Below are 26,721 nucleotides of genomic sequence, written 5' to 3'. Positions count from 1 at the left end.
ACATGTTTGCGATCATAGTTATTTAGCTTTAAGGAGCCAGGACACTTTGGTCTATTCCTTAGGCTAAAGTCTCACATTCTCATATGGAAATAAATGTAGGCTAAATACATTACTTATATGAAATTAAAAAGGGCTAAATACGAAAATTAATCTCCCAACTTTCACTCGCTCACATGAAACCCTTTGAATTTTTAAAATTTACATATTACTATTTATTTCCCTTAAATTTACAATCAAGTCCTCTCATCAAACTCTTGTTAAAAGTACTAACTCTTACATCACTCTTCAATTAAGAATGGGTAATGATACACTTACACATCATTTACTACTTCTTTACTATTCAGCCCTTAGATTATATCCCAATCTTGTCAAAAATTCATTCAGTTAAAAGATAAAAAGGGTAACTCTCGACCCAATAAAAGTAAAAGAATACCTCTCGATTGTAAGAGTAACATGTTTGCGATCATAATTATTTAGCTTTAAGTTCAATTGAAAGATAAAAAAGGTGACTCTCAACCCAATAAAAGTAAAAGAATACCCCTCGATTATAAGAGTAACATGTTTGCGATCATAGTTATTTAGCTTTAAGGAGCCAGGACACTTTGGTCTATTCCTTAGGCTAAAGTCTCACATTCTCATATGGAAATAAATGTAGGCTAAATACATTACTTATATGAAATTAAAAAGGGCTAAATACGAAAATTAATCTCCCAACTTTCACTCGCTCACATGAAACCCTTTGAATTTTTAAAATTTACATATTACTATTTATTTCCCTTAAATTTACAATCAAGTCCTCTCATCAAACTCTTGTTAAAAGTACTAACTCTTACATCACTCTTCAATTAAGAATGGGTAATGATACACTTACACATCATTTACTACTTCTTTACTATTCAGTTTTTTTTTTTTTCCTCCAATTGCTCTTTGAATCTAGACTAAAATTCTCATAACGTGATTTTCTTATATAATCTAGCATAAAATAAATTTAATCAACCAATGTAATTATGTAATTTAATTAAAAATAAATTCAATTTTTATAAAAACTAACATTCTTTTACTCTTTGAATCATGATGGCAATGACTACTCCTTCCTTAATTCTATTCTCTTATTTATCTATTTATGTTGTGAAATGACCTTAGTTGAAGCAACTTTCAGGCCTGGCATTCCTGATCTTCTAAGGAGGTAAAAGTAGAGTACCATATTCTGATTGCATACAGTTTACTGTCAGCATCGCTATCATGAAGTTTCTGGAATCGAACTTTGTTTTCTTATTTGTTATCTTATGTAAGCTCCCAACTTTCTTCTTGCAAAATTGGAGGTCCAAAATTTCTACAAGATCAGAAAACAGACTGTATTAGGAATGAAAACTCCTAGCCCAAAAGAAAAGGATGTCAGGCCGTGGCAGTCGACAAGCTCCAGGTTCTCACTAGTGGATGATGCGACCAATGCTGCTGTCTACAGAGTAGCTGATGCAGGAAACAAAGCATATATGGCTGCCGAAGCGGTTAAAGAAGCAGAAAGGATCTCAAAGATGGCAGAAGATAATGATACATTGCTACAGGCTTACAGCTAGCGAAAGAGATTTACCAAAGATGTAATGTTGAAGACACTATACCTCCTCAATCATAATTCTCATTCTGCCGGTTATCTTGATGATGATGATGATTCAACAAAAATATTCAGCTGTCTCCTTGGGTTTATCATTGCAGGTTCGCATGGGGAAATTGTCCTCTTGGCTTAGGTTAAAGGTTGTAAATTTATCCTTGATTAAAAAAACATCGAGATTGTATGATTTATGAAATCTGTAGTCTAAAATTTTTCGTGTCTCAACTGTATCTATGCCTCGCGCCTCCGGCAACAAGCCACCTAGCAAAACGACATCCCCGTTTGGCACAAGTAACTGGCATCCGTCTATAGCCTCTCTTTCGATTAATTTTCACGGCTCGTCCACAGACAGCTGGAAGCATAAATTTCATTCTTATCCTAGTCATCTACCCTTCCCACAAGAACCATTATTTTCTCATCATAGTCATTCTTAGCGTCTTCGATTGGGAGTTGTCTTTTCAGTTTTCACGCTTCCCACAAGGATCATTATTTTGTAAAACGCCAGAGACTAGAGCAGCTTATAAGCGATAATTTCCACCTGCAGAAACATGACTCAGTAGGGATACAACGATGAGACAGCAATACTGGGAATAATTTTGAGAATTTTCAATTTCCGAACAAAATGTGGAAAGCATTGCATTCCACAAATTCCTACAAATTTCCACAATTTTTGTTTTTTTCATTGACACAATAAAATTAAGTGGATTCCCAAAAACGATGCAAACTTACAAACAAACTTAGCAGAAAACTTTAGCAGAGCAGTTCTAATCCTCAATCAAAATTTGCGAAATCAAACTATAAGAGCACCAGCCCAAGCTCGGGTGGCCTCAGTGCCTGTCTTATCCGGTAGTTATAAAGATAGTAGTGCAGTTTCCCATCACCTGGCCCAAATTTAAGATCCTTCAAGAAAGATTCATTCTGCATGACATCCAATGCATTGAAAACATCATAATCCTTCCGTTTTGCCACAATAAGAGCGTCATTCATTAATTGAAGCAAAGGAGTTTTCGTGGCAACATTATAATAGGAATATGCAGCCTTCAAAGTCGTATAATTCTGGCTGCCAAGGATAGATGAAGGCAGCGTGTAGAAACTGCAGAAATCAGTTATCTCATGAGTTTTAGGACTCTCAACCAGGTAACTGTCGACGACGTCCTCTTTTGGAAGAAGCCAATGCTCCACATCATTTTCATCAAAATCCGGTGCAACAATAAATTGGTTCAAATAAGTCCTTAGTAACCGTGTCACTGCAGGAACATCATGGAGCTCCATTTTTCTGAAACCTTCAGTGACTGTGGAATCTGGCAGCTTGTAAAGCTTAATAGTTCGACTCATTGTCATCCTCGCACCAAGTCTGGAAAACCCGACGTCAATCAGCTTTTTTGGATTCAATGATCTATGCCAATATTGACAGGTTGAAATTGGAGTTGGAAGAACCACTCCAGCAGTATAGGCTGCCTGCCATATATTCTCCAAGTGAACCCTCCTGGTCACCTCTTTGATCATGACAGGAGCAAGTCTCTTTGATCTGAGCCTTTTATGCACACAAAGGAAATTAATCTCTGCCATGTTGACAACATCATCATGGGCCCGAATTCTGGCAGGAATGCCAGTAATGAAAGCAACCAACTTCTTCGAACTTTTGGCACGGACACCAATGTGCCAACTCCTGAAATAGCCTGGTGGGCGTAAAGCCCAACGAAGAAATTCCTTTGAATAGTTAAATCTGAACATGTTCTCATCATCCTCGACATAGTTATTAGTGAGAAGGTTATACACCTCACTGCACATCTCATCAGAATCAAGATCACAAGTAATCCACTCGTATGCGCTGGGAAGGTTGTAGGGTTCTTGTTTGACTTCAGATAAGGGAGTTGGGGGTTCAATTGGACCATCAGGCAAACTGCTGTCCCCCCGATCCTTGAATTGCCCAACAGGTTGGGTTTCCCAAAATTTATGTCTCTTTCCAAGTGATAGAGATTCTTGAACTTTTCGAGTTAGAGCATCAAGTGTGAGGTCATTCTCGGAAGGTTCATTCCCATCAGGAATAGGGTTTTGAGTTTCTTCAGGTGATCCAGATGATGCATTGCTATCGACCATTCTGATTTCTTTTTACAAGGCAGATGGAAAGACAGCACAAGATAAACCATTATTATTAAGAAAATCGTGATTAAGCATAAGTGGAAACAAAACAGTAATTTTAGATAAGTAGGAACATAACTATATGTATGACTGCAGCAAAAAGCAAAACAAGAAATAATTATAGTACACCCTTAGTCCCTTAGTTATAAAATGAGCTCTATGTTCAAAGCAAGATGTTGTCTAACTAGGCACTGAATAACAATTGGCCGGTGAAGTTCCACCGCTATTTTGTGAGGAAATCCACACCAATGTGATGAATGTGAGGACCTACAACAATAACAAAACGGCCTGAACAATAGACTTGTTTACCAAGGAGATTCACGAAATCTTTCTTTTTGACCTTCAATTACATCCAAAACGTGCTTTATAGAACCATCTTGGCACAGCCAAGCTGAGGCTCCCCTTTACTTTTGGCTCAAGGTAGCATTCAATCTCTCCCTCGGCTTTTTCCATAGCCAGAGTATAAAATAAACAAAAAGTAAATTAACAGCAATATTTACGGCTACTGAAAAATAAGAGCAGCTTTTCCTATTTATGTTGTGAGCTACATAGGCCCCTAGTATGGTTTAATTCTAAGTAATTTCTCCCGTTCTGTTTGGATGGGGGGATGCCATTTCAATCAAGCTCGCTGAAAAGAACACAATTTTTATGAAAAGCTTCACTCAATAGCTGAATAAGTTAAACATCCAATCTCAAGTCAAGTTATTGAGCCATCAATTAGTTAATCATCCAATCTCAAGTCAATTTTTATTTTATTTTTTCATTTTTCTTATAACAAATATGTAGTGTATGCATGATAAGTAGAACAACTCAATTAATTTAACAAGAATAAAATAAAATTAAAATTAATAATAAATAATTTTAAAATATGTAAAGTGTGTAATGTGAGATAACGAATATAATTCCTCTATATATGTTTGACTGTTGAAATGACTGAATAGAGTGAACTTTGGGACTGTGAAGGCAGCCAGCAAGAAGATGGGTAGCAGCACACGTGGTTCTTCCCTATTTCCAATGCCAAATGATTTCCAGTCCAAACGTATCTGAATATGATCCTTTTCGATCCTTCATCAACATGAATTCGTAATTTTCTACTTGATCTTACATATAAGCTTTTAGACTCCTCGTTTGGTTATATTGACGAGATGAGATAAAAGTTAAAATTGAATAAAATATTATTAAAATATTATTTTTTAATTTTATTTTTATTTTCAAATTTGAAAAAATTAAATTATTTATTATATTTTATGCGAAAATTTAAAAAAATTGTAAAAATTAGATGAGATATAAGATAAGATGAGATGAGATAAGATGATTTGATTTTGTGTAATCAATCGAGCTAATATTTTCTTATTTTCATCAATACAACAGTTGATTGGATGCATGGCTCGTTCCGGGTTGTTGTATTTTATTTGAGGGAATAAGATCTTCTCTATTTCACTTAAGATACTGCAGGATTCTGTTTAATATAACTAACTGATAAATGAAACAAATGATACTGATCTTTCCTCAGTTTTTATAGCAAAATAAGCCATCCACTTTATGGATCAGTATCCTAATGAGTAATATTATGTGCAGTCATAGAGTGTGCAAGCGCTTTGAAAAAAAGTGAGGTCCACTATTAAAAAATTCATTCTTTTTATGTAAGTCTCATATTTACTCACTTTTTTCAAAATAATTGCGCAGCACTTACAGACTCCATGACAGCAAATATCATTTCTAAAAATAAAGGCTGAAATTCTGATTGAAAAAAGACAATAAACTTCATTCAAAGAACTTAAATCCTGTCTGTGTTTACCAAATGGCTAGGGAGGGATGGAGGAGTGTGGCCCTTCATCTCTGCCATACTTTCTCTTCTAACCCATGGTTAAAACATGCTACTTCATTTATGATTACACGTTAATATATGGCCCCTAAAATCTCAACTACCATTGTATCTTTGGGAGCTTCAACTACCACTTATTAAATCACCAAAAATGCTATTTTACACCATTTATACTATCGTACCATATGACGTGTATACTATATATCTGATAGAATCGGTGCAGTTAAATAGATAAATAAATATTTGATCTATAAAGATATTAAACAAAAATAAACTTACAAACTGATATTACTTAATACGATACGTTATATTAAAAAAATCCGATTTAATAAAAAAAAAAAAGATGCAAGACATTGAAGATTACACCCTTAACAGCCCCTAAAATCTCAACTACCATTATTTTCTTTGTGAGCTCCAACTATCACTTATTAAATCACAAAAAATGCTATCTCACACCGTTATCTATCTGGTGGAATCAGTGGTGTAACCGATCCAGTTCGGTCCGGTTTTGAATAAAATCTAGAACCGAACCGGTAGACACCGGTTTTGCATTTTTCAAAACCGATTACGCACTGGTTACCTTCCTAAACCGGTACTCCGGTTTTACTGGTTTCCAGTCCGGTTGGGTCTAGTTTTCCGGTTTTAATAAAATACAACTTTGTCATATCAAAAATATGTTTATAAAAAAATAAAATAAATTAAATAAAAAAATAAAAATAAAAACTTATAAGTCTAAAAATTATGCTATAAAATAAAACTGCTATAGAAAAAAACTAAAACTGCTATAGTAACAACAATAAAATTAATAAAAGCAGCAATAACTATAAAAATAATATTAATATTAGACTATTAGTATAACTTTATAAAACAGATTACAATTTACATAGATTACAATCACACACAGTATACACGAATTACAATCACACAATTAAAACAGATCACACAGATTACAAATTACAATTTTTTTTTATCAGTAAAAAAAAATATTATTACTCAAATAATAGGCCTAGCCCAGTGTACAAGAGAAATTGTAATTACAATTACAAATTACAATTACACACAATTATACAAACACAATCACAAAAATCCTAAATTTCGGATTCAACATCCCTAATAGCACAAATCCTAAATTTCGGATTAACAACCCTGATAACACAATTCCTCAATTTCGGATTCAACAACCCTAATAACAACCCTAAATTTCAGATTCAGCAGCCCTAATAACAACCCTAAATTTCGGATTCATAGCAGGTTTCAAAGTAATTTCAAATAACTTAAATAAGTGAAATGAAAAAAAAAATAATGGAGATAAATTACCTTGAGAGAGGGGCTGCGTGAGTCGTGACTCAGTGAGGGGAGGTTCCACGGCGAGAGTGAGGGGAGGCCGAGGATATGTGCGTGAAAGGGCTGCGGAAGAGAAGAGAAACTGAAGAAGAAAGAAGAAGAAAATAAGAGAAGCACGGCGCAGCAGGAGCCAGGAGGAAGAAGAAGAAAAGAAAATTGAGAAGCACGGGTCGGCGCAGCAGGAGACGAGGACTGAGGAGAGGAAGAAAACAAATTGAAACAAAACAAGCCCTAAGACCAAAACGCACCGTATCAGTGTGAGGGAAAATAGAGGGTTGGGCTAAAATGGGCTAGGCCCGAAAACTGGAATTGCTTGGCCCAAAACAGAATAAAAACGCACCCAAAATAAATCCAGTCCGAAAATAAAGAGTCCAATAAAATAAATACAAGACAATTAAAAACACTAAAACTAAATATCAATAAAATAAAATGATTAAACCAAACAACAATTATATTATTAAATACAAAGCAATTTAAATACAAAACAATAACTAATACTATTATGGTATTAGTGTTACTATTACATATAGTGATATTAATACTATAAGTCTATATATAGACTACATAGTTATACGTTAAAGAATATAATGACTATTAGTATTAGTCTATATATATAATAGACTATTAGTATTAAATAATATATAAATTAAATAATATAATAGACTATATATATAATAGACTAATAGACCATATAATACATAATACATTCAATAATATAATAGACTATTAGTATTAGTGTGTGTATATATATATATTAGTATTAGTTATAGCTATATAATATATTAGACTATATAATAGTATTAATATTAGACTATTAGTATAACTATATATTAGTAGTAGTTATGGTGATTTATATTAGTATAAGTATAACTATAGTCTATATTAGAATATTAGCATTATTATATATGTGATTATTTAGTATAGTGATTTATATACTAATTTATAAATAGACTCGAAGTATATTACTAATAGTAATATTGTATTAGACTATTAGTATCATTATAAATATTAGTATTAACTATAGTGATTATAATAACTATATATTAGTATTTGTTAACATTTAATTGTTATAGTGAGTTTAGGTTATTATAACTATATTATTGATAGATTATAGTGATTATTTTATATGTGATTATTTAGTATAGTGATTTATATACTAATTTATAAAATATAAATAGACTTAAAGGTATATTACTAAGAGTAATATTGTATTAGACTATTAGTATCATTATAAATATTAGTATTAATTATAATTAGTATTTGTTAATATTTAATTATTACAGTGAGTTTAGTTTATTATAACTATATTATCGATAGACTATAGTGATCATTTTATATGTGATTATTGAGTATAATGATTTATATACTAATTTATATATAGACTTAAAGTATAATACTAATAGTAATATAGTATTAGACTATTAGTATTTTGTATTAGATCATAAAAGGTAAATTGTATTAATATAAATTATATACTAATATATATAATTTATATTTATGTACTTATAAAAAAAATACAGAGAGTTTTAAGTTTATTATGCCATCAAAATTTAGTAATAATATTTGAGTGATTTTCTTTCTTTTTTGGTTCTTACTTCATATGATAAAATGTTATTAATAAATAATATATATTTATAATATTATATATTTAAAGCATATGATTAATTAAATTTTCATGTTTAAAATTAAACTTTTATTTTATAAATTATAATAACATTATCTTATATATAATTATAATTTATATTATTATATATTGTTTAATATTAAAAATTAAATAAAAATATATATTAAATAGTACCGATCCGATCTAAAAATGACTAGAATTGAAATCGAATTGGTTCCGACCGCTTTTCCATTTTATGAAACCAGTCCTGGACCGGACCAGTCCAAAAATGACACAATGGTTTTCCATATTTTTTTTACACCCATAGGTGGAATCAGTGTAGTAAACAATATTTCTTAGAATAAACATCTTAATAATAGAGAAAAATAAATATTTTATCTATTAAGAAAATTGTAAAAAAATAAACTTATATAGAATTAAAAATGATTGATTAATAAAAGAGAGATCCGAAACTTTGAAAATACAATCTATACAAAGATCTAGAGATAAGATAACTGTATTTCACTTTCTAAATGGGAACTAAATTATCCCTGATTTCATTTTCAAGTCCCATCTGATTAATTTGGGATTCCATTGATGTCGACAATGCGCCAACCTTTCGTTAATCTAACTTTAACTAACGTTTACTTACGATTTTTCTTTTAAATAATGCTACATTATGTTATATAATACAATAATTATTTAAAAAAATTAATTTATTATTAAAAAATTAATTTTTTTAAAGAAATTATACGAGATTTACATACTCGATAACTGTAAGTATAATTTATCTTTTCTTTTTATTAGCACCTCGATTATAATTTAATTTAAACATTTTCTATTATCTGTTCTCAAAGATAAAAAAGAAAAAAAAAAAAAAAAGAAGAAGAAAAAATCCCCCCAACCTACCCAATTATTTTCATTAATTAGGAGAGAATATCATATTATTCCTTGTCATGATCAAAGATTTAGCACCGTCACACTCTTTAATTTTTTAGAAAAATATTTTATTCACAAAATACTTTCAAAGACTTAATATAATATTAATTTATTATAAAATAAATTTAATGTATTATCGAAAAATCATATTAATTTATATATTAGTTTTGTAAAATATGGCGGTAGCATTTATTTATTTATTTATTTATATATTCGATCTGAATAGTCAAAGCTATCCGTTTCACTCGTGTAAGCCTGCGCAATCAGTCAAACTTTGCTAGCAGCAGCCTCATGCAATTACCCCACCGTGTGAAGCCGAAACTTTAAAGTCGCATTCAAGAAAAAGTAGATAGCTACCTCAGATAATTTAATGTTGATCATTTTATAATTTTTTTATAACTAAAATTAAATTAATTTTTAATAATTAAAAATTGTTTATAACATAAAGCTAAATTTTTATATTAAAATAAGACGGAAAGATTTTAAACGAAAGTTAAATAAAATATTAAATTTTAATATTAATATTTTAAGATTAAAAAAATTAAATTATTTATTATATTTAATATCCCAACCGACCCTAAATGTAAACGAATCTTAAACTATTCCGAGTTACTAAATAGAAAATAAATAAAGAATTAAATAACCAAATCCAACGAGTTTCTCTTTGTTCTTCTCCTCCTCTCCTCCTCCTCCTCTGTCTCTCAAGTCTCAGTATTGCTCCTTGAACCTTTCAACATCTGTTTGCCAGTTCCCTATGGAGGACTTCAGATCCAAGTCGTGCAGGGATGGGAGGATGCAGCTGGGGAGCTACTACGGAGGCCGGGCTGCCCCAACTAGCATGCAAGATCTAAGGTCTTTCAGTGTTAATTATGCTGGTTCATCTGCACAGCCGAATGAGGTAGCAAAGGAAGTGAAGATCAAGAAAGAGAAAAGCAGTCTTGGGTCTATTTCTAAAAGCTGGAGCTTCGGGGACCCAGAATTGCAGAGGAAGAAGAGGGTTGCTGGATACAAGGTCTATTCTGTGGAGGGCAAGATGAAAGGGTCCCTGAGGAAGAGCTTTAGGTGGATCAAGAAATCATACACCCAAGTGGTGGATGGATGGTGGTGACAGATGGGTACATGTTTCTTCATTTTTTTGGGGGGCAATTTAAGGTTTTATTTTGGTTTGTGGTCAACAAATTCTGTAACGGATTTGAAGTTGTATTCTGTGTCTGAAAAATCTTAAATCTCATGGGACTATAGTCCTCTATAACTATTTATAGCAATACCTTAAAACTACATGTGTGTGAGAGTCTTGTCATGTTTTTCTTTGTTCTAAGAGGCTTAACTCTAAAAATTCTGTGCTATTCTTGAAATTCTCAAGTTAATATCATTAAGATGAACAAGAAGATTTGATTTTTAGGCATCACAGTTTCCATACTATGATCTGACTTCAATCTGGATGTGGGCAATCATCATCGAGAGTTAGTTTAGCACTGAACTCTGCTTGGCCATGGCTTTCTGCATAATTTATCTGGGGAAACCTGTAAATTCTTCTTCAATCGGTTCTGGGCTGCATGTTTTGGTAGCTTGAGCACTGGGCACTAAATTGGATTGAATTTTGCTCTACATATAAGATAATCAACCCTTTTGTTGTACTTCATCAAAGATCAAAAGAATTGAGAAGATTTTCTTTCTGGATCTTTTTAGGATGTTCACTCTCCCTGTTTATTGAACTGCCACAAATGTCAGCATCTTCCCCAGATTGATTCTGATTCATAAATTGGATTGGTATTGAAGCCAAGTACTTCAAAATTTGATTATCTTTCATTATGAATGAAGTAAAATCAGAAGGTATTTCACTATGGCTCTCCCCTCTAAATCTCTGGATCATTTATGATATATAGCGATAACAAAAGGTTCAGATAAAGGTCCGAACGAACTCTGCAACTTCATTCAGAAGCACAACGACCAACATCTCTTATAAAAAGCTCATGATTTCTAGATTCGAGGAAGGATACAGAGGGAAGAAAGGGAAGTGATTTGGAAATCTTGGAAAGATGAAGGATCAAAAAGACAGGAGACATAAAGGAATTTTTCTTGGAGGTTCCACTGCTTCTTTTGACTAACGTTTTCATTCGTCAGGATTTTACATCAAGGGAATGTTTTCCCACTGGAGAAAAATAAATCGGGTGTTAAAAGCTGTTTATCGGGTACTATTCCAACACAAGACACAAGGTTGTGTCAAAATTCAACGTGAAATGATCATTAACAACAATTTTCAAAAAAATTTCATGGGAAGATACCTCTCCTACTTCCTTTGATAGAATCACAATCACAACGCTCTGCGTAACGTCATTGATATGATAAATATTGTCATATTGATATATCTATCATATTAACCATAAAAAAATTATCTTGATTGTTGCAACATCAACAACATTATACATATCGACAGACGACGAAAAAGGGTATCATCCCTTGTAATAATTATTAACATATTCCCTACTTCAAATTGATCGAAAAACCAAAAACATATCATGTGACCTTTAGGCATCAGGTCGGGAGTACCAACTACTTCAAACATTCGAGGTCGGGTGTTCTTAGATTCAGATGTGCGTGTGTGTGACTGTATAGTTTTGTGCATGCATATGAAGCTCCAGAAACTCAAAATAACATGGTTTTATTGGTATGCAATGCAGCATAAAGTTGGATGCTGCATACTTGGTTTCTGTTCCTGAAAATTGATTTATGGTGGCATTTTGCTAAAGGCAATTATTGATATCTCGGAGCAGCAGAGGCAATATTCAGAACTTCTTGTCATGATGGCAAATTTGTTTTTCCAGTTTAATACGTCCATTTTTCAGGTGAAATGGGCACTAAATCTGGAAGATGCTACAAAAGAACCCCAAGTGTGAACCACACCAAAGCGTTGCCTGTGATTCATAATCTTTAACGTTACTGTCTACAATTATTTACACACAAAAAGACATCAGCTTTTTTGTATTTAGAGGTTCGTATTTGGCTTGGGGAGAACTACAACCAAATAAAAGAAAAAACGACAGAAAACCCCCCCCAAAAAAAAAAAACAGAGACATTAACAGAAAGTTAAGAAAGAATAATGCAGAAAGTTATCGTCTCCCTTTTTTTTTCCCAACCTCTCATGCGAGGGAGGGTGATTGCCCGAGACCGTCCCCTCAACCTGGTTCGTTCTATGGGAAAGGAATTGAGAACTGGCACTGCTAAAACTGGGTCCTCTCGTCATTGTTAAAATGCAGGCTCTCGATACCCCTGAGAGTGGTCTCGAGGTTCTTTATGGTTGAGGCATTTCTAACAGAAGGTGTACGGTGCTCTGATGATACAACAGGTGAACTTCTTTGGCCACTAAAAATTTTACGAAGAGCTCCTGGGCTTACATTTTTGGCGTTAGGGTGAGAAAGATCAGCTTCACTGCTAATAATTACTGCATCACGATTGCTAGAAGCAGCAGCTCGCCTTGACGATCCACTTGACCGTAAAAAATTAGAACTTTGTAACTGCATGAACCCAAGTACCAAGTGCAAGGACAAAAGTAAAAAAATAGAACCAAACTGCAACTTAATTAATGCAAAAGAAAACACAATTCATTATGATGATCCAAAGAGGCTTGCAGTCATTTGTACTAATGGTATGCCATGACACAGTAAACCTATTAAGCATACTCAAGGGTTCAAAAAATTAATTATTCTTGATGAACTGCAGACTGAAACATCCTAGGTTCAATTCTACATTAGGACACTTCAATTCTTATAATACACGGTTCTGGCAGTTCTGAAGGCCCTTGTCTTTGTGAGGTTCCAAATCATCAAAGACAAATTCTTGATGAACGAGTGGATACACATTTGCAAGCGTGAAGGGTGAAAAATTCATGAACTATTCCATTAAACACCAATTTTAAAAGATTGATTTTTTTTTTTTTTTTTACTGGTTTTGATCGCAACTGAGTGAAATACGAAAAAACAAACTCTCACCAAATGTTGGTCCCACCAAAGTAGGAACCTGAAAAGCAAATCTTGTTATGCTGCCAACCTTGAGCATTTTTGCAGGAAATGACTGCTCTCAAGATACATACTCTTGGCACATGATTACTCGAAAAAATGAACCCTTCATCAGATGCTTTAATAAAACATACAGAAGCTGACATTAGAATACCTCTCCTTTATCCTTCCCAAAATTTTTAAAAATAATTGGTTGCAGATCTCATCTTCCAGTAGCTTACTTGATGTGAAGGTTAAAAAATCTCATTATTTGAGGTTTAGTGGGTTGTTCGTAGTCAGTCCTCAAGACTCTTCTCAAATTTCATGGACTTTGGCAGGAGGGGCAACTCTGCAGCCAATAAACTGAGATCGTTTGTGTGTGGTGCACTTTGTTGGAGTGCAATAGCCAAAACGAAGAAGAGGGTGAAGTATTATGGTGCCTGAAGGAACTTTTCAGCAAGCTTTGTTCAAATGGTAGGTAGAGCCGTAGAGGTGGCGTGGAAACTACTTTTTCTTATACTTCTTTAAGATGTTGTCCTCTTTGATTTTCTTTAACTGTTGGTTAGGTCTTTTGCATCCCTTAGATGTACTTGGTAGCAGCCACCAAACACTGTCTATAATTTTCTTCTAGAAGAAGTCTACTCCGCATTAAAAGAACCAATTTATCACAAAAAAAGCTCACCCACTTAACCAGCCTAAATAACCTTCATCTTAAACATCATTGTTTATCCTAGATAATCAGTCACAAAATTACACCAGTCAAAATCCTAGAAAAACCCATCCATCTCATGGGGCTAGAGGCATCTGAAATGGTTTACTAGGCCATAATGAGTAATGGGATGAAATGTAAGTTTCTGCAATAGTGAACCTAAACCCTCACACCGGCCAACTGTAAGCACATGCCCGGAGGCAAAAAAACTCCTTCAAATCTAGCATCAGTCAGAGAGTACATACCAGAGAATCTTTAGCGGCAGTTGGATCATTTGCAATTGGACTTTTCTGTTTAGAGAGGCTTCCGGCATTTACAACTGGTCCAGAGTGTCCCCTACGAGTGGGATCTACAGAAGACCAACCAGTCAGCTTACCTTCTTCCCTACTTACAACAGCATTAATTTAGCATATGAAATATCTCAACTCAAGTAGGTAGTGTGAAAAGGTTCTTAAAATACTGAAATAAAATTTGAAGGTATATATAGACCACCAAAAAAGGTTAACTTATGAAAAAATTAAGTGCATATCTGTTTGAACTCACTTAAAGGACTGAAGTGATGTAGAACAAGCTGCACAAGCTTTTATGGACTAGTTTAAGAGAAACAAGGCTCAGATTGGGGCCTGTAAGAGGACCAATTGAGCAGTATTTGATCTGATCAGTGGTAAAATAAAATGCATCAAGGGAAACACCGTTAGGACAATAGACAGCCAGATTGTGCCACTGGAAGCACTGTTTGAATGCCAATTCGAACCCACTCGTAGATTTATGGAAGCTAAGGTTCTTTTGCTTTATTTTGAACGTTTAGTTACCTTTCAAGGGTTTTTTGTAATCTTAACTTATTCCTATTGGGGTTTTCAGTGCTTAACTAAATAAATTAAAACATGTTGTGCAATCATAAGATCATTCAGCCATCTTGAATGATATTTCTCGAGGAGTTTTTTACCATTATTCCTCACATTCCTTGAGGATTCATGAGAGGGGGGGAGGGGGGAGGAAGGTTGAAGAAATAATTGTTTCAATGAATAACCAATGTGAGAAGCCATAATATCCACTGGAATAGCCAGTATATATCAACTAAAGGAAGCATATGCGAAACCAATAAGATTGAGAAATACAGTGGATTGCTAAATGAGCACAATCCATCAGAAAGGGAGGTGGGAGGAAGAAACAAGAGAATTACCTGACTGTTTATCAGCAATTGTGGCAGTAGGTGGCATGCCAGAGCTGGGTCCAGCACCAGGACCCTGTGAGATGACAAATGAAAAGGAGATAAAACATACTACTTTGTGTGTGTGGAAAAAACCAAAGGCCATTGAGGAGGGTCACTCACAAGAGCACGGGTAGGTGGAGTGGCCATTTGCGATTGTTGATATTTCAAAATAGTCCAATCAAACACATAATCAAACTGGAAGCCTTCAGCCATAGAAAAATTTTATTTGAGACAATTTGTTAAAGTTGACAGCAAAATTGGGAGTATTATTGTCATATAATTTGAACAGGTGAAATATCTAAGAAACCAAAGAAGACAGAAAGTCCAAACCTTCACGTATGAAGAGGTCACGGAATAGTCTTTTGAGATAAGCATAATCTGGCTTATCATCAAACCGTAGGGATCGGCAGTAATGGAAGTATGAAGCAAATTCTGTGGGATAACTGCGACACAAGGCCTAAAGAAGAAACAACAACCTTTCCAGTCAATTACACATAAATTACATACATAAAAACATCATAAATTCTAAAACATACCTCAGTAGAAGTTGATACTTTCTTCTCACTGATCTTCTCATACTTTTGCTTCTTAGTTCCTGCTTTCAGTCCCTGCCAAGGAAGACTATAAAAAAGACGGTCATAACAAAACAGCCAATGAAATGAAACAAGAAATTAAGAAAACATTGGCAGTCAGAAATCCTCACCTTCCCCTCAAGAAGTACATAAGAACATATCCAAGTGATTCTAAATCATCCCTGCGGCTCTGTTCTATGTAACACAAAAGCAAACAGAGTCAATAGTCAGAACCATAAGGCCCAGAAAAAGCAGGGGGTGGAAGCTAGCTATAAAGATCAACACATATTTATCAGGAAAAAAACAGCAAGAAAATGGAATTAAAATGTATACCGATGCCAAGGTGAGTATTCATGCTTGCATATCTTGCAGTTCCTGTCAAATTCTTATTTTCTCTGCAGAGTATATGAGCACGTCAATTGATATAAAGATGGAGAATATACTGCAAGGCATTTTTGGATGGGAGTTGGGGAAATCATACAAAAGAAACACAGAAAACGGACAACCGGAAAAATAAAATAAACAACATTACAGGTGAAACAACTAAGGTCATCAATAACTAGTGCAAACCAACTAACCTATAAGGGATATGTTGATGAGTTGAAGTGTCTCTGTACTTCTTGGCAAGACCAAAGTCAATGATGTAGACCTATATGATAGTAGATATCAGGTAATGCATCATTATTTAACATGAAAGCATAAATTGATAATTGAAGAAAGGAGAGGGCTCATCAGTAAAACCTGATTTGCACGCCTCCCTAAACCCATAAGAAAGTTGTCAGGCTTAATATCCCGATGCAGAAATGATTTGGAATGAACAAACTCCACTCGATTTATCTGACAGGAATATCAAGATTAGGTTGCCATCGATAACCAAAACTGTAATGCAGGTGAAATTCTAGAAGAACATGCATGCGATAGGAAAAAGTCTACCATCTGATCTGCTAGCATAAGAACACTCTTAAGGGACAATTTCCTACTGCAAAAGTTGAATAAATCTTCAAGGCTTGGTCCCAGTAAATCCAAAACGAGAACATTATAGTCTCCTTCAACGCCAAACCATCTCACATTTGGAATTCCAGCTGCCAAAATAGGAAAGAATTTCCAACCGATGTACAATTCAGATGGATGAGTACCATCATAATTTCAGATTTTTCAAGGGGAAAAAAAGGACAGCGATAAAGGTCATTACTTCCTCCCTGTAGTATTTTATACAACTTCGATTCATAAAGCAACTGGGGATGCTTTGTCTTGATATTTTCCTGAGTTAAAAATAAAAGGAGTTTCAGAAAGCACTCATATAGGAATCTAAAATGTTTAGGTGTTAAACTAACTAAACCCACAGAAACATTGGCTCGAAATAACCAATAAGTTTCAACAGCATGAAAACCCACAAAACGAGACTCAGAAAATAGTTAAGTTATCAGCATTAACCTTCAGAAATCTACAAGCAAAAAACCTTAAAAAAAATCAATTCTATGAATTAGAAACAAATTGATCGAGAGGAGTACAGAATTCTAAAACTCCACGAACAGAATCAAACGTATTACAAGGCTAAGAAGTAAAAAGAAAAAGAAAAAAAATACTCACAAGCTTAATCGCAACCTCCTCATTTGTCTGAATATTAGTACCTGAAACCAGTTGAAAAAATTAAGATATTCCACAAAAAAATTAATAGTACCCAAAAAAACAGAAATTAAATTTACAGACCGAGATAGATCTCGCCGAACGATCCACTACCGATCTTCCGGCCGAGCCGAAACTTGTTCCCAACGCGAGGTTCCATAACTCCCAAAATCCACGATCAGACCGAACCCCAGCTCCAACTCAAAGCCCTTCCACGAAAATTGGAGAAATAGGGACCTCCAGAGCCTTGACCGAGTCCAAGTCTCGGCAAACAATAAAAATCAACGACGAAAGCTGTCAGGATGGCATGGGACAGGGAAGCAAATAACAGAAAAGAGTGGGTGGCAAAAACATCAATCGAAATTGGGATTAGAGTGAAGAAGGAGGAGGAGGAGGAGAAAGTGAAGGCATTGTGATAGCGTGATATCGCTCACTCTAACGCTTTGATTCAATCAAAGCGAAATTTCCTACGGCCTTTTATAAATGAAAAATGTTCTCTTTCCTTTTCTTTTGGTTGTGTAACTCATCTGAAAACGACGTTGTTTTACTTCCTTAAGGTGGTTAATTCCCAAACGACGTAGTTGGGTAAAATCCCTTACCATAAATAAATATTAGACTTTAGGGGAGTGGGTAACAAACCTAAAACTTATTGCATCAACAACAGCAGTTACACCAACAACAACAATACCAACTATTATAATATAAAAATTAACCAAAAAAAAAAAAAAAAACAATCAGAAAAAAATATGAAAAATCATAAGATCAACTTGCTTGATCAAGACTACTGCTGCATCCACAAATGAATCACACAAAAATAATCTTACAAGTTGAAGTGACTTCATCTGATCTGTTAAATATTCTACTTCATAATAAAAGTAACTTTACAATTTAATAAACCAAATTAAGCCACGTCAGTTTGTAGGATTATTTTTGTATAATTTTTTTTGTGACTAGAGTATTTCCCTTTTCGATGACTGCTAGTTTAGGCAGCTGAGTTCAGGGTCATTTTTAGAGTTGGATCCAAGAATTTGTCCCTCAACACTGCAAGGATGTGCAAAGTGGAAACTATAAACAGCCACAGTTGATATGTATGACAGCTCTCATTAGTCAATGCTACCCAGAGCAACTTTTTATATAAAAATCAACAATTTTCACAAGCTATTCATTCTTCACCTCAATAAATATTGTACATACAACAGGCTCTAACACGTTTCTGTAATGAATGGACAAACTCCAACCAACTTCAATATACCAGATAAAAAGAAAGCAAATAAATGAATTAGAAGAGGGGGCCACAACATAAAACTACAATTGGCCAAAAACCCTAAGGAAAAAAATATATATATCAAAAATTAAAAGTCATGGATATGGTCATGATGCAACCGAGCTCGAGTGTTTCTTCTGCAGCCTCCCTCTCAACTGCCTGATCTTTGCCTCCACCCTTGCTGTGAACCCAATCTTGGTATCATGTCTTGCTTTAGAACTCTCCCTAGTCCACATATGTTGATCCTCAACATCTCTTTTGTAGTACTTGATTTCTTGGATGACATGATGATCCATTGGATTAAAACATCTTTGGAAAGATATGTGCACAAAGTAAGGAAGATTACACGCGATTGTCACTAGAAGGGTGGCTGCCCAATATATAGGAGCAGGACCGAGAGCTTCAACTAGAAGTTTGTAGGCGTTCCCAGAAATAAGCGGTGATATCATGCCATATAGCAAGAGAAACAAATACCAAGTGACAATGCTGCCCCAGACAAGGAGGTGTTGGATCCATGTGAAGTGGCTCATTGTGAGTGCAATCTGGCAATTGACAGCCCAGATAATGCAAGTGAACATTGTTGTACCTACAGCGGCCATATCAGCTGTCTGGCCTCCAGCACGGAATGCCTGATCATAGAAGATGATAATGTTGAGGAAGAAAATAATGAGGGAGGAATATAGACCGTTGCCCATCCAACCCAGTATCCTGTACCAGTCGAAGAACAAATTTCTTGGCCCTTGCTGATATAGCGCAGGGAACTGAAAAGGCATGGTGGATGTGTCAGTATATCGACAGGGCTGAGAGGAACATAGATGAAAAATGCTGTGGGCATTATCAACAGAACTTTTTTTTTGATAAGTTGCATTATCAACAGAACTAACCTGTAGGCAGACTTCCGAAGAGACATCTTGTTCAAAAACTCCAAGTGAAATGACAGGCAATGAGGTAAGCAAAACATTAAACAACAGCATGTACCAATCATCGTAAACTGACTGTCCAGAAAAGGCCGCAAATGCCTCAAAGTAGAAGAGGGTAAGACCAAATGCTATATTTTTGTAGAAGAAATAGCAAACCTGAATGCAAAAGATTCCAGGTTAAACGAGGATGAATTAGTGATAAAACAAGCATATGAAAATGCACAAGGTTGTCAATAAATCAAATAAATGATAAGCAAACATTGACATGAAAGCTAACTGTTACCATCTGAGCAATCCTTTTGTAACACCAGTGTCCATGGACTACCAGAAGTCTCTCCAGAAACCGAAACTGGGCAATGGAGAAGTCACTAGCCATTACAGCCTGTAAAAAAGTTGCCCGTTATGATCGTCCATTAAATAAGCACGAAAACACATGCTTCTAAAGGAAAAACCTCATGCACATTTTCTTGACTTATCCACACAAGAACGGACATTAATAATTACAAAAAAACTAGATAATTAGTCCTATATCAAATAAAAGCAATTCAGATTTGTCGATCAACATCCGTGGAGATGGATTGAATAGAACCTGCCAGACAACATCTCTTTGCCTTCACATAAAAGATCATGTATACAATTCTTTTTTCTTTTTCTTTTTTTTTTAAAAAAAAAAAATAAGTAAAAAGATCATGTATACATCACTAATGATCAGCTGGCAGATAATGTGCAACTGAAATATAATCTTGAAACAGCCCCCTCCCCCACCTTCGATTAAGAGAAATAATCAAAATGCAATTGGATAGTACGAGTTCTAGTAGTCATATGGCAAATTAGGGCAAATCCCTGGAAAATTCTGTGGGAGTGGATTTTTTTCCCTTCAATGAGGAAGTGTAAGACTAGACAGAAACTAGTCCCCCAATTTCCTTCACATTATTCCTTTCTGCTCAATGTTCATGTTACTGTCTGCTAGAGTCAAATATGAGACCAAATATAGGAAACGAGAATGCCCCCACCCCTATTTTAGTAACCTAGACCAAATTTGGGAATCACGGGCAGTAAGAAATTTAAGAAATTTTGCAAAAAGGTCTGAGACATCTGATATCTGTAAGAATTCCAGAACTTAAAAAAAGAATGTACATACACATTTTGAGAGAAATTGTGCAGAAAAGCCACTCAGAATTGTTACCAACCTGCATACCTTCGACCCCACTAATGCCTACACCAATGTCAGCTTCTTGAATCATTCCCACATCATTTGCACCATCACCAATCGCAAGGGTGGTTTTCCCAGTTCCTTCTTTTACTAACCTTGTTACCTGGTGCCAAGATTAAACAAATGAAAACAAAACCAACAGATACATAAGTATACATTCACAAGAATATTACCGATTTGATGACAAAAGAAATAAGAAAAATACTTGAAGAAAGTTGCATATTAACAAACAAGAGAAGATCCTACCATTGCTTTCTGCTTCGGGGAGACACGACAACATATGACAGATGCACAATCAACAGCTAACCCTAAAAATTGATGCTTCATATCATCCTCTAAAGCATGAGTCAGAGTTTTTCCATCAATAATTAATGCAAATGCAGCATGGGGATCCTTCTCCAGCTTTATCATTTGTGAGGCATTGGTGAGTTGATTCAAAATGTTCTCTTTCACAGCCTGATCAATGACAAAGATTGATTTCTAAAATCTAATAATGGCAAATTTCTGAAAGTGAATCCTGTAATCATTCTCAAGAGATATACCTCTTTGCCGTCTTTGGCTAATGTGTCTGAATTTGTTGTTATTATACAGATCTGCTTCATCCCCTGTCGGAGCAAACTGCATGCAAATCTGCATCATGCAAACAAGATTACCTTAGTTTCACGAGATATTTCTAAGTAAAAAAACCTGTTTCTGTAAACCCATTAAGAAAATAAGTGTGTATAATGGATGGTGCTTTCATCAATTCGAAAGAGACAGACCCTATGTTGATTGCCGTCTCCATCTTATCCCCCGTCAATACCCAGATCTTGAGACCAGCTTGTGCAAGTTTATCAATGCACTGGGGCACCTAAAAAGGAGACAATAGTAACTAATTCAAAGCAAACCAAAAGAGCAATGCATTAGTATTAATGTGGATATAAAGAATGGGTATGTCTACCCCTTTTTGCAATTTGTCCTCAACAGCAGTAGCACCGACAAGTATTAACTCTCTTTCCATCGTTTCTGCTACACGCTCAAGCATTGCTTCTCTATCAGCCCCAATACATGTTTTGGCTTTCTGAAACTCATTGTTCCAAGTGGCATACTCAGACTCCTCAAGCTTTCTATAAGCAAGTGCCAATGTACGCAACCCAGCTTCTCCATATTCAGTCAAGTGCTTAGTAGTAGCTGCCTCATACATTCTTCCATTCTTTGAAAGGCGATCAAAAATGATGCTGCACGGTACAAAAAGCAATGGATGGATGCAGTGTGTCAAAAATCAACATGCTTCAGTCTCCCAATCAATTAAAGATTTCAAAGAAGTTTAGATGAAAGACTAGAAGAGGCAAACAACTAAATATAAACCTAAAGGATCAAAAGGTAGATATTGTACCAAATAGTTTAGTTTAGCCTCCATAAACCTTTATTTTATTTTATTTTATAAGTAGTTTAGCCTTAATAATACTTAACAAGAAGGGAAAAAAAATAACTATCTTTCAGCACCGTGCAAAGGCGGATTGAAGATTCTACACAGGTCATTTACACCTTATATATGGTTATCATACTTCTTAAGGAAATTCAACAATTTGAAGTATATTCGTGAGCCTTACCTGTCAGCACCTTTGCACAGAAGCAGAATCTGCCCCTCCTCGTCCTGCACAATTACAGACATTCGCTTTCTTTTGCTGGTGAACTCCAGTAGGTTCAGAAGTTTGTACTCTCTGTAAAGATAAATCACCCTAAGACAACAAAACTCTGAAAAAGCTTAACTAAAAACCTCTATTATCTATAGCTCGGTCATATTCTTACCTTTCAACTGGTTGTTTTGAATTAGGATATCGTTCGCGGATAAACACACTTGATTGTGTTCTTTTACAAAACTCAAAACCAAATTCTCTCGCTGCAACAAGAAAAGCCCCTTCATCGGGTGACTCTGCTTCATAAGTAAAACTTGCAGTCTCTTGATTCGGCTCAGGAATTGCAGTTTGACAAATGGCTAATATCCGGAAAAAAAGTAAATGAACATCAGTATTGTGTTCTTTCAACCAATTTCCATTCATGAGGCGGCCATCATCAAAGCTAAACCCTTTTATTACAGGTTTCTGACCAGTTCCATTACTATAAGAAATGACAGTTTCCAGTTCAATTTCCGACACTCTTCCGACATTCTTCCTGGAACTTTGTTGATTATCTCTATGCATGGGAAAACTGGAAAGGTCTACTTCCTCCTCGATAGCCATCTGTTTTGCAGCAGCAAGTTCAACTTCACTAGAACGCACACCATATGCGGTACCAGCAATGGAGCACTTCAGAAAATCCATCTGATTGCAGGTCAAAGTACCTGTTTTGTCAGAGAGGATTGTGTCTACCTGGCCCAATTCCTCGTTTAAGTTTGATGTTCGTGCTTGAGCAGGATTTCCAGTCTCTTCATCATACATATGTATGTCTTGGTTAATGAAGGTTGCTTGCAAAACCTTTACAACCTCAATTGATACATAGAGCGAGATGGGTATTAAATATCCATAAAGGATGAGAGCAGTAATTAGATGGTAAAATCCCGACAAGGCTGGCTTGCCAGGATTAAATAAACTATCAGTATTCTGGGGTTTTAAGTACCACCAATCTGGCACTTGGTACTTGGTCTTCACGGCAAAGCCAATTGAGCTGATCAATGAGATCACCACGAGGAGAGTGAAAAGGACATATATGATGTAATCCATCTTTTTTTCTATTGTGCTCCTTTTTGAAGGGGACTCCGTTGCATTCTGCATGACTTTGCTATCATGGCCAGTGAAGATCACCACACCATATACATAAGCTGTATTCCTCAGCTTTGAATCTCTGAGGAGAATCTGGCCAGGATCAAGAGAAAAAGCCTGCCGATCATACTCCAAATTACCCACAAAGGTGTAAAGACTGGGGTTTGGGTCTTCACATCGGATTATCCCAGCAAAATCCTTGAAAGCCTCATCATCTTCCAAAGGCAAGGTCGCCTCCAGACATCTCTTTACTTTCAAGTTTGTCTCACCATCTAAATTCATAGTCTCCACGTAGCAAATCCCATCCTCATAATTCGATGACAAGAGAAGCAAGTCTGCTGGAAAAAATTGATCCTTTTCCACTTTCAACACATCTCCCACCCGAATCTTATGCCATGGTCTATAGCCAAAAAGACCATTCCCTTTATGAACACTAGTTTTCCGACGATTAACCTTCATATCCTGAACGAACCTACGTGAATCTTCCAGGGCTTCCTTTGCCATACTAAGCCCAACAACAAATGCAAGAGGAGCAATCATGCTTACAGCACTAAATGGCGAAATTGCTGTGAGGGAAAGAGCCGCAGCCAAAAGAAAGTACAAATTAGCAACCCTCCGGAATTGCTCAAAGATTGCCTTGGGCAAGAACGTAACAACATTATACTTCGTAGTCGATATAAAATTTGAGCAGTACTTCAGAGGTTTCTTCTGATGGAGATGTGGTTGGTTGCAGTGTACAATTCGCGAGCCCTGAACTGAATTGGGTCTCTCGGCCTCCGTGTTACTTGGATGGAGGCATGAGAATGAGTAAAGATGGCTCCGCTGGAGTTTTGCCCTTATCCTTCCCCTTGTCATTTCTCCAAATTTCAGCTCAAAACAAGTATAATTGGCACATATCAATGAGAGAAAACCTGAATCTTCCGCTAATGACTTTTCCCTTATGTCCAATTTCTTCTTCTAACGCCTGATTACAAAGCAGAAGAGAATTAGTTGAGAAGCACATAAATTTGACTATAGGCAGCAAACAATATTCTTAGAATAACACAAAGAAACGGACTTCAAGGATCAAGAGCACCACATTCCATAAGGAGCTCCTATTCAAATTTGCAAATAAATGCTTCACACATCCATGTTTGCAAATTATCTGAAACGTCACATTTGAGTAATAAAGCAGCCGCGCGGTGAGCACAGATCGAATTAATCTTTCGCCTTTTCAATGCCCAGCTAAAAATTGACGAAACAATCACTAATAAAAGTGCAGATTCCTCGTACCAGATGCTATAAATTCACAAAGAACCCAAAAACATCCCAAGAATTCTTAAGGGAGAAAAAGAAAAAGAAAAAGAGCCCAGAAAAAGCTCTATATACATACCTATGCATACAAGAAAACAGGAAAGCGCACCTGGAAACGTGAGCCTCAATGATGTTGAAGACAAATTAGCAAGAACACATCTGGCGAAAGAGCTTCACAGTTGCAGATCAAAGAAGAAGACAACAAAAGTCAAGAATCAAGATAGAGCTTGAGAGAGCGAGAGGCAGAGAGAGAGGACAGGGTTTTAGACCAAAGTGAAGGTTCTCTCTTCGTCCAAGAAAGCAAGTCCGAACTAATGCCAGGATTCTCTCGTCCCTCCTCTCCTCTGTTTATATGTTTCCGGTCTCTCCGATTCATTTTTAACATTATTGTAAATATTACTATTACTTTATAATTTTTATTATTTTGTGATTAAATTCTTTCTTCCCTAAAGTTCGCGATCTAGAACCCTAAAAAAACAGCTCAATGGAGAAGCAGTCCTTGAAACCCACATTATGGTCCCATCTCTTTCCACGTGGCATTCCCACCTCTTGTTTTCCCCACCAATCAGAGGAAAAAATAAAAATGATACTTACCTGCTAAGTTGCCGAGACTTTTCTAAAATAATGGATTTCATAGTAAAAATATATATATATTTTTTTCTTATTTTTTTTTAAGATAGCGTCTATTATTTGTGATCATATAAAAATAATTATTTATAACATAATTTATTAAAATTTGTAAGATTATATATTTATTTTTATTATAAAATAATTTTAATGAATCACATAAAAATATGTCAGTTTATAAAATTATTTATAACTGTAATATTTCTCTTATTTTATAAAGAAACTATACAAGACTTGTATATTTTATACAAATATAAATCATTACTAAAAATTATTACATTAATTTAGAATTACATATCCGCTTTTATAAAAATGCTATCCAAATTCTAATTAATATTATTTATTTGAAGTAGAAAACAACAATGGGCATCAAATATAGCACACAATATGTGATTAAAACAATATATGATAATGTGGCTTGCGCACCTCTGTTTCCATGTATGTATGACGTGTTCTGATGGCCAATTTGGAATGGAAAGCGTGTGCAACAATACAAAAAGGAAAACGATTGGGATCTGCTGGGAATTCTGTTATCCAATCCCGCTCTTATTTGTTTATTTTTAATTTTTTTTATTTAGCAATTAAGAAAATATTCTTTAATTATATTGTGAATTTTTTTTAAAAAAATATTTATAATTATTACAAAAATAATGTAAAGAAAAAGAATAAAAAAAAGAAGCACTTATTAACATTGGGTTATTTTTTCTAATAATAATTATTGATTTAATTTTGAGGGATAGCTCAATTGGTTAGGTCTTGGATTTGCTCTCCAATAGTCACTAGTTCGAGTCCCTTCAAAGTTACTGAAGGTTTACCTGGTCGTTAACTTCAAGATCCCGTGAAATAGTCGAGGTACACGTAAACTGGCTAAACACCCAAAAATCTCATAAAAAAAATAATCATTGATTTTCTCAAATGCGATTTACCTGATAAACGTGTTTCAAACTTATCTGATATTTCTTTCTTATTACGTGACAAGATTTTCTTTTTTATTTTTCATATTTTGTTGGCATTATTAAAAGATTGTACGTTTCATTCAACATTTGCGACCGTTTTAAAAGACCCGGACCATGGCTCAAGTGGATG

At 34.9% G+C, this 26,721-nt stretch overlaps 4 protein-coding genes across 9 annotated transcripts; 1 reads left to right on the top strand and 3 right to left on the bottom strand.

Annotated features, from left to right (window-relative positions):
• Window positions 1–2,191: 2,191 nt before the first annotated feature.
• On the bottom strand, window positions 2,192–7,133 carry LOC122300937 (glycylpeptide N-tetradecanoyltransferase 1-like). Its single transcript, XM_043111941.1, has 2 exons — window positions 6,894–7,133; window positions 2,192–3,717 (listed from the first exon to the last, which is right to left on the bottom strand). Exon 2 carries the CDS (start codon window positions 3,707–3,709, stop codon window positions 2,405–2,407), a length of 1,305 nt encoding a protein of 434 aa, XP_042967875.1. The 5' UTR covers window positions 3,710–3,717; window positions 6,894–7,133; the 3' UTR covers window positions 2,192–2,404.
• Window positions 7,134–10,090: 2,957 nt separating this feature from the next.
• On the top strand, window positions 10,091–10,740 carry LOC122300935. Its single transcript, XM_043111940.1, has one exon. It carries the CDS (start codon window positions 10,217–10,219, stop codon window positions 10,568–10,570), a length of 354 nt encoding a protein of 117 aa, XP_042967874.1. The 5' UTR covers window positions 10,091–10,216; the 3' UTR covers window positions 10,571–10,740.
• Window positions 10,741–12,356: 1,616 nt separating this feature from the next.
• On the bottom strand, window positions 12,357–18,204 carry LOC122300934 (casein kinase 1-like protein 1). Of its 2 annotated transcripts, XM_043111938.1 has the most exons (14): window positions 17,662–18,179; window positions 17,542–17,582; window positions 17,144–17,213; window positions 16,885–17,033; window positions 16,693–16,788; window positions 16,530–16,600; window positions 16,285–16,346; window positions 16,083–16,146; window positions 15,916–16,000; window positions 15,710–15,836; window positions 15,500–15,582; window positions 15,350–15,413; window positions 14,412–14,515; window positions 12,357–12,977 (listed from the first exon to the last, which is right to left on the bottom strand). In XM_043111938.1, the coding sequence occupies exons 1-14, from the start codon at window positions 17,735–17,737 to the stop codon at window positions 12,684–12,686; spliced, it is 1,386 nt and encodes a 461-aa protein (XP_042967872.1). In that variant the 5' UTR covers window positions 17,738–18,179; the 3' UTR covers window positions 12,357–12,683. The 2 variants fall into 2 exon arrangements, with proteins under 2 accessions (XP_042967872.1, XP_042967873.1); XM_043111939.1 differs by lacking the exon at window positions 12,357–12,977 and having other exon boundaries at window positions 14,416–14,550; window positions 17,662–18,204.
• Window positions 18,205–18,680: 476 nt separating this feature from the next.
• LOC122300933 (probable phospholipid-transporting ATPase 4) lies at window positions 18,681–25,413 on the bottom strand. 5 transcript variants are annotated; one of them, XM_043111934.1, is made up of 12 exons: window positions 25,118–25,413; window positions 24,773–24,939; window positions 22,766–24,679; window positions 22,567–22,677; window positions 21,915–22,191; window positions 21,736–21,824; window positions 21,517–21,604; window positions 21,221–21,430; window positions 20,952–21,077; window positions 20,045–20,143; window positions 19,726–19,917; window positions 18,681–19,602 (listed from the first exon to the last, which is right to left on the bottom strand). In XM_043111934.1, the coding sequence occupies exons 3-12, from the start codon at window positions 24,568–24,570 to the stop codon at window positions 18,949–18,951; spliced, it is 3,651 nt and encodes a 1,216-aa protein (XP_042967868.1). In that variant the 5' UTR covers window positions 24,571–24,679; window positions 24,773–24,939; window positions 25,118–25,413; the 3' UTR covers window positions 18,681–18,948. The 5 variants fall into 5 exon arrangements, with proteins under 5 accessions (XP_042967868.1, XP_042967871.1, XP_042967870.1 ...); XM_043111937.1 differs by having other exon boundaries at window positions 24,794–24,939; XM_043111936.1 differs by lacking the exon at window positions 24,773–24,939 and having other exon boundaries at window positions 25,088–25,413.
• Window positions 25,414–26,721: the final 1,308 nt, after the last annotated feature.

This window comes from Carya illinoinensis, chromosome 2, assembly GCF_018687715.1.
Source record: "Carya illinoinensis cultivar Pawnee chromosome 2, C.illinoinensisPawnee_v1, whole genome shotgun sequence".
NCBI lineage: Eukaryota > Viridiplantae > Streptophyta > Magnoliopsida > Fagales > Juglandaceae > Carya > Carya illinoinensis.
The sequence above is the reverse complement of the archived record's forward strand: the minus strand, read 5'-3'. Positions and strand labels throughout refer to the sequence as shown.